This window comes from Glossina fuscipes, unplaced genomic scaffold (assembly GCF_014805625.2).
Source record: "Glossina fuscipes isolate IAEA_lab_2018 unplaced genomic scaffold, Yale_Gfus_2 1, whole genome shotgun sequence".
Classification (NCBI taxonomy): Eukaryota; Metazoa; Arthropoda; class Insecta; order Diptera; family Glossinidae; genus Glossina; species Glossina fuscipes.
Window position 1 is genome coordinate 8,520,397 of NW_023998415.1, and position 8,136 is coordinate 8,528,532.

General features: G+C 33.7%; 1 protein-coding gene across 4 annotated transcripts in view; it reads left to right on the plus strand.

Annotated features, from left to right (window-relative positions):
- The window catches only part of LOC119632556 (putative uncharacterized protein DDB_G0282129), a 21,784-nt gene that overhangs the window by 261 nt on the left and 13,387 nt on the right, over positions 1–8,136 (plus strand). For all 4 annotated transcript variants that reach the window (XM_038025512.1, XM_038025515.1, XM_038025513.1 and 1 more), the window contains exon 2: positions 40–739. In XM_038025512.1, coding sequence (XP_037881440.1) covers positions 695–739 — 45 coding nt within the window. In that variant the 5' untranslated portion in view covers positions 40–694. The remainder of the gene's footprint in view (positions 1–39; positions 740–8,136) is intronic.

The following is an 8,136-nucleotide window of genomic DNA, read 5'->3' on the forward strand; positions in this document are numbered from 1 at the left end:
TGTGTGTGTGTGTGTGACATCTACTTCTAATTGCGGTAGCTGCCAGTGACAACAGATAACAACAATAGATTGCAAAACGAAAATAAAAAAAAAAAAAGTGTCAAGTTGAAGGAAAATCAGAAAGAAAGAAAGCTAGAAAAACTGGTTGCTTACAGAAGGCGAAGCAGCATCAGTAACAGCAGTTATATCAAGAGCAAGAGAAAGAAAGAGAATTTCGATGTTGTATTTGTGTAACCCTTACGGTCGACGGTCGATAACGGTATAAGCAACGGTTAACAACCACCACAGGAAGCACAAACAAGTGTAAAAACACAAGTTAAGCGAGGTCCGGTTACTAGTTATTGTTCGTTGTTATTATGTTATGCTTGGCCAAGCAAATGCGAAGCCCAAGATATAAAACTTTAGAAAGTGAAACGATTCCAAAGCGCGCGCGTCATCTAAGGAAAACAAAAACTCGCCTGTGTCACTGAAAGTGAATTTGTGGTAAAACACAAAAACAAAACCAAAAAGAAAAAACAAAAAAAAAAATCAAAAACAAAAACAAAAAAAAACCACTTGCCGTCATCATAAAAGGAGATTATTGTTTAAAATATACAAAAACACATACATATATAAATAAAAAAAGAAAAAGACACATCTTGCAACATACGCATTCTGGCAGCATATCATAAGCGAAGCGCTTGAAAGCTTAAACATGGAGTCTGAAGAAATCACTAAACTCGTTGACGGCGTTTATAAGGTAAGTTTTACTACGAAAAATGACCGCAAAGGAATTTGCGTTTAAAAGAAAGTTAAATTACTAAACGGAAAAAGCAAAAAAAAAAGCAAAAAACAGGTAATATTTCCTTATTTACCCGAAAAGTCCGCAAATAAAAATTTCAGTTCATTGAACGCGTGTGAAGTTTCTTTTTCTTTATTCAGTTTTTTTTTTTTTTTTTTTTTTTTTTTTTTTTTTTTTTTGCATCTTCTTCATGTGTAACGTTGAAAATGATTGCGTCTTGCTTGCTTTAGCGGAGCTGTTGTTTCGTCTCGTTACTGAGCGATTTCATGCCTCGTGAAAAATGTCTTATATGCGCTCGATGTGTGCGTGTGTGTGTGTGTGTCTGCAAGTTGATTACGTTAATTGTAATTGCAGTGTATCGCGAATCTCACTCTGCACTCGCTTGCGAAGACACTCTGCTGGCACCGTTAAAAATTCCTTTATCCACAAACAACATCAGCAGCATATTATTCAGTTCGCGTTAAGCTGGGACGTTGACGATGACGATGCCGATGATGATGATGATGATGCTGTTAATGGTTATATAACCAATGATTTGTCTTTATGCAATTTTACTGCATCTTCGCAATGAATTCGTGAAATTTTTCATTTCATATGATTTTTGGTTTGACTTTTTTTCTTTTTTTTTTTTTTTTATTACATTTTACTCTCTTTTACTGTGATATTTGATTTTTAGTTTTTCTTGTTTTTTTTTTTTGTTATTTTCTATTTTTGTCTTCACTTTTATTATTATAACTTGTGTAATATACGCTCCGTGCTCGATGCTGCTGTTGACTTTTGTGCATTTCATTGTGCGGTTAACACCTTGTGTAACTTGTTTATTTTTGTTGTGCCATGCAAAGCATGTCTTAATGTTATTTACTATTTGGCAATAGTCTAGTTAAGCTATATAAGAAAATTTACTTATTATTAAAGGCAAAGTCAATACGAGAAATTTCAGCATTTTTTTTTTTTTTTTTATGTCGGTATATGTCTACTACTATGGATTTATTTAACGCATTCGTATATCGGTCGATTTGTTGTTTTGTTTTTATTCAGATTTGAAACGAAATTAATATTTAGATGATAAGAATTTTTAATAATTCGATATAAATAAACCTGTATTTCGTTAGGGAAATGATTTCAGCAGAATGTGAATCAATTACTAAGATGAATTTTTAGAATATTATTATCACACCCTGCATCCCACTTATATATCCTATTTATTAAGTTTGTTGGGATCTAAACGACATTCATCTCATATTTAGAATCATTTTCTCTCTCCTAAGTTTGTCTGTCCGTCGGTCCGTCTTGTATTCTTTTGTTCAACCTATAGGCCACAATTTTTGGAGATATTATGATGAAATTTGATACACAGGCATGTTTGACCCAAAGACGAAAGCTATTAAATATGGTTCGTAATCGGATCAAATTTTCTCCACTACTTCCCATGTAACGGCTTAGTTTACAGAATCGCTATAAGCGAAGTGGTTTTTGGTATTTAATAACCGACCGTAGGCGACCATAATCCTTTTACTTGTTCTTTTTTAAATTGAAAACAAAAAGTTATTCAGAAAGTTTACCTTTAAATTTATATCAGGATTTTGTTGACTAAAATCTTTTTATAAAATATTTGAAAAGAATGATCGGCCAATCCCTAAAGTTCTATCGAAAATTGGTTGACATGTTATCTTAGTGTTCAGCCTTCAAGTATCTGTTATAAACTTTAGCAAGAATGTAGGTATGTAAGATGTTTAATGCGAATAATTTTTGTATTCCATTAAAGTAACCATTTTGTGAATAAGTTTGTAAGCTCGAATTATGCAATCGTGTAAAAAAGTTTTTGATACCCATCACCGTAGGATAAGAAGTATATTCGTTTTGTCAAAACCTTTGCAACATCGGAAAGGAAGTCTGAGAGATACCATTAAATACTTATATTCTTGATTAGTATCACAGTCCAAACCCATTTAAGCGTGTGCCTCTGTTCCTCTGTCTGTCTGTCTGTGTAATGTTTGCGATGCACATACCACATGTTACGAAAGTGCAGCAATCAGTTTCAAATCTGGCACAAGGATTGGCAATTCTTGCACGCAAGTTGTTATTGGATTTAAACCAAATCGGTTACAGGACACGATCACAATACAACATAACCTCAGATTTGGTTTTTTGTTCTTTGCTTATAAACCACAACCGATAGAATGATAAAAATTGGCATTTATATGCTCTTTGTGTGGTCCTGCAGCACTTGTATAAAAATGAAAAAGTCGGCCACGCCTACTTAATGTTATAAAATATAAAAATTTAATTCCTCTATCAAAACGTTTGCAACATCCAGTAGGAAGTCTGCGTATTATTGGTCAGTATTAAGCCGTGACGGGTGCAAAAAACTCGCTCGCGCCCGAAAATAATTTTCTTACCCATTAAATTTTAACCAGGTCTTAGTAAGCAATAGTTGAGCTACATTTCGTACGTACTTGTCCTGCCCTTTCTGCCTGTGCACCGTTCACGTTGAGCTATGCCTATGTATTCATCGATCGATCAGGCTTATCCGGAGACTACGTCAATGTTATCGAATCATCTTTTTTTTTTGTTTGTTCTTTTGCGCTGCATTCAACATTTCCCAAACATATAAACCCAATGACTTGGAAGAGTGCTTCGAAATCTTGCAAAATTAAAATATAAATGTAAGCCATTTAGATGTCTATGTTGGTTTGGTTGTCGTTTCTGCCGATTGTGTTTGATTTTGCTTTCAATTCTTTTCTAATTTTGGCCATAAGCATTAATGTTAACGGATTTCGCCCACAAGAGTTAAACAAAACAAAGTAAACAAAAAAGGAAAATATTAAATAATAATAACTACTCCTGACCTTGAAATTGCTCTCTACGTGTTATGCCTGTTCATAATTTCATTCCCACGCCTTGATATGTCATAAGTTTTGTTGTTATTTAGCAAACATTTTGCTAAAAGTCAATAAAACCCCACAATGATAATAAAAAAAGTAAACAAAATACAAACATACATACATACACGAAATGAGATTTACATATACACACGAAAATGCAATGAATGCATGAAGCGAATGAATGAATTAATTAATTTATTTCACGTCTAGAATTTATCGCTTAAATGCTAATTAAGCATTCACATATGTTTGCCTATATACTGAGCTATTAAATGCAAAACACTAATAATGCTATGACTATTGGTGTCCTTTCGTTCCATCGGTTTCCTTTTTTTCATTTTTTTTTTGTTTTGCTTATAAGCAACTCAAAATCAATGAACAACAACAAGTGCTATCGATCGGCTTTATTGAAAACACCCTAAATTAATTAATCGTTTAAGGCATTTTACGCTTTGAATAACATTTTAATTTTCGGGATGCGTTATCCACTACCACCCCTCTATAAACATATTCATTTCGTTTATACAATCAACATCTCTGTACAATTTCGCCAATGTCGGCAATAGAATAAATTGAATTCTCTTATGTCTACATTATCTGGATAATATCTTCTAAAGTAATTGAATGCAACATTTTCATTATCTCTTGCGCGATTTTATTTGCTATTAAAATATGGCTCCACCTCTCTTTATATAACCTAAACAAATCTTTACATCGTATTAGAAGCTCAGTACATCCGATAGAGCTCGTTATGATTTTATTTTAATTTTAATTAATATTTTACGTTTATCGCGAATTTTGACACTCATAGCCGTCCCCCAGGCATTTTTGCGCTACTTGGTGGTAAAAGTGTACCAAAAAAAAAAAACAAAATGCTACTTACTCTTCTTCATTCAGTATTCAGTATTTTAGTAGAAGAAAACAAACTTTTTTTTTTCAAAATCTATCAAAAATAATATAAACAAATAAAAACAGTATAGCTGCTCGCAGCTTAACATTAAATACCCTACACCACCCTGCAGTTATTTATATAACGGCCTTTCAATATAAAGCGTTATATGCGACGAAGCTGAAAAAATGATCCGATACGAATCATTTTCAATACCGTTCTCCATTGGGTCAAAATATATAGCTTTACCAAATTGCATCAAAATGCCTCAAAAATTTGCGACGAACACACGAACATACACAACGGACAGATAGTTTTAAATTGATTCAGAAGGTAATCTACCGATCGGTATAATAAAAGTTGGGTCTGTCGCAAGTCCTTCCCAACTTCCTTCCTTACTACGCCTTTGTCCCATAAGCATAGTAGAGAGGGAGAAAGAATCAACTAAAGCACATTACCTTTGCAATCAATCTTCACTATTTACTACACAAGTTTGAATTCAATCAGATCTAGATCCTCGATCTTGTGTATAAGGGCTGATATCGTGAAAGACATGTAAGGAATTTCAAACTAGTTCCTATATCTTTATATATATATATTTTTTTATATCCTACACCGGGGCGGATCCTTGTATAAAAAAAAATTATCCATTTTTAATATATCACGATTTCTTCATATCATAGTTTGTAAAAAGTTCGGCAACACGTTGGGAAGTGGCGTTGCAAGCGTTCGCATCTGAGAACATATGACTTGCCAAAGAAGAAGATTATCAATCTTCTGTCGATAATGATATTTTGCGGTCCGAGTTGGAGACAAGCGTCCTACGACTGCTGACGAGCCCACCAACCATCTTCACATTCCGATGCGACAGAAATTTCCCGCCAACCTAACAGATGAAGAAGTGTTTCTTAAGTCACGCGGTATAGGGTATTTTTAATAAACGAAATTTACCGACAAGCAAAGTTTCATCTGGAATTTGCGTTATTAACAAGTGGAAGTTATCCCTGAGAAATTTGCATCGTAACTTTGACTGTCATACAAAAGTTCGTCGGTAAGGTTGTGTTGTTGTTTTTTTTTTTTTTTTTTTTTTTTTTTTTTTTTTTTTCAATTCCACAATTATTTATGATGTATAGATAAACTGATAGAAAATTCCAATGAAAAAATTATAATCATGTCAAGTGTGGCCTTGGCACCGAGTTCGTTGCATCATCTCGTTAAAATGATTTGTTTTTTTATTTTTGTTTCGTTCACATCATTGATTTTAAATCATAAGTAGTTTGAAATCGTTTACCCATATCATGCTCGTTGTTGATTCATATAAGAACTTCTCCGTAAATTTTTTCAAGAACATTTCCATCGATTAAATCAAAAGGAGAAAATATTTATTGCGGAATAAATTTCGCTTAAAATAAAAGTAAAACTTTGTTAATCCGGTTATGTTTTTCTCTTTTTTTTTTTTTTTTTTGTTTATTAACCAGGTTGGTGTGTTTACGATCATACATAATGCAAAGTAAATTCGAAATTAATTCCGTACCAATTGCATGAAAAACTTAAAGTATTATATAGTATTGCATGCGAACATGTATTATATGTAACAAATGCTAACTAACGTGTATGCGGCGAACACACTTTTCACATGATATTTATATATATATATATATAGCGTGTGTCATATTAATACGGATACGTAAACATAAACGAAATATGTGTTATTTGGCCATCTTCATTACATGCTACATACATATACTACACACCTGTACACCTGCACATACACGATATCATTTGTCTCTACTGGGGTAGACAAATTTAATAAAAAAAATAAGAAATACAAAAAAATAATATAGAAGAGTGACTTATAAATATATAAGTTTGGGGAAAAAGAAATCCATTATTTTTTCGGTAGATGGCTGCACTGATAGATTTTTCTCGTAAAGTATCGATCAAACAATTTCCGATTTATGCTCGTTGGAAAGGTGACATTTCGCAGTAAAAAAAATTCTTTTGCTGTTTTTTGTTTGGTGCATTCAGTTGTGAGTTACAGCGTGTTAAAAATGGAAGAGAACAAAGAGAAAATTCGGTACATTTTACAGTTTTTCTTTGACAAAGGCGAAAATGCAGGCCAGGCGGCTAAAATTGTGAATGGTGTTTATGGTTCCGATACTGTAACAGCCAATTATGTGCAGTTTTGGTTTCGTTTAGGAATTTTTGATGTTAAAGATGCAGCTCGCACAGGTAGGCCGGTCGTCGAAAATGTCGATAAAATCGGAGAAATGATCGAAGTTGACCGGCATGTTAGCAGTCGTAACATCGCCCAGGAGCTAAAAATCGATCATAAAACAGTTTTAAACCATTTACACAAAGCTGGATTCAAAAAGAAGCTCGATGTTTGGGTGCCACACCAATTAACAGAAAAAACATGATGGATCGAATTTCCATCTGCGAAGCCTTGGCCAAACGGAATGAGATAGACCCATTTCTTAAACGGATGGTGACTGGAGATGAGAAATGGATCACATACGATAACCCTGTGCGAAAACGATCGTGGTCAAAGAGCGTGGTGAAGCACCTCAAACGGCCAGGAAGGTTTTGCTATGCATTTGGTGGGACTGGAAGGGGATTATTTATTATGAGTTGCTTCCATATGGCCAAACGCTAAATTCTGATCTCTACTGTCAACAACTGGACCGTTTGAAGATAGCGATTGACCAGAAAGGGCCAGAATTGGCCAACAGGAGAGGTGTCGTGTTCCACCAGGACAACGCTAGGCTACACACATCTACAGTGACTCGCCAGAAACTTCGGGAGCTTGGTTGGGAAGTTTTAATGCATCCGCCATACAGTCCGGACTTGGCACCAAGCGATTATCATCTTTTTCTTGCATTGCAAAATTTCTTTAATGATAAAAAATTGGAATCTAGGGAAGATTGTGAAAACCGACAACTAGAGTTTTTTGCAAATAGAGACCAGGACTTCTGTGAGAGAGGCATTTTGAAGTTACCTTTAAAATGCCAACAAATCATAAAACACAACGGTGCATATTTGACCCAAATCGGACAATCCGAAGCATGTTAAATAAAGTCCTGAAGTTCATATAAAAATAATGGATTTCTTTTTCCCCAAACTAATATTAATAACATCTAGGTTGCGGTTATAGTCCATTTTGCCGAAATGTTGAAAAATGCATTGAATAAATTTAACAAAAATGCATGAACAACAAATCATTATGAAATTGACGAGTGAAGCTTCAATTTATAAATGAAAAATCTTCTCATCTTATTAAAGGGGGAAAAAAAACGAAAAGAAAAGAAAAGAAAAGAAAAACTTAAAAGTTAATAAATTATACTAATTTATAGTTAACCAGGCAGACCCTGGAAAGCAAGTGGCACTTTAAAGGTTTCTTTTACAATACAATACACATAAACGCATAAACGTGTATTCACACCTTCCTAACCATGCACCATTTGGTTACTGGTCACTCTCGAAAACCCTAACAATTGTTGCATGAGTAAAACCTTAAATATTTATTTGTTTTATTTAGATACAAAAAAAAAAAAAAAAAAAAAAAAAAAAAAAAAAAAAAA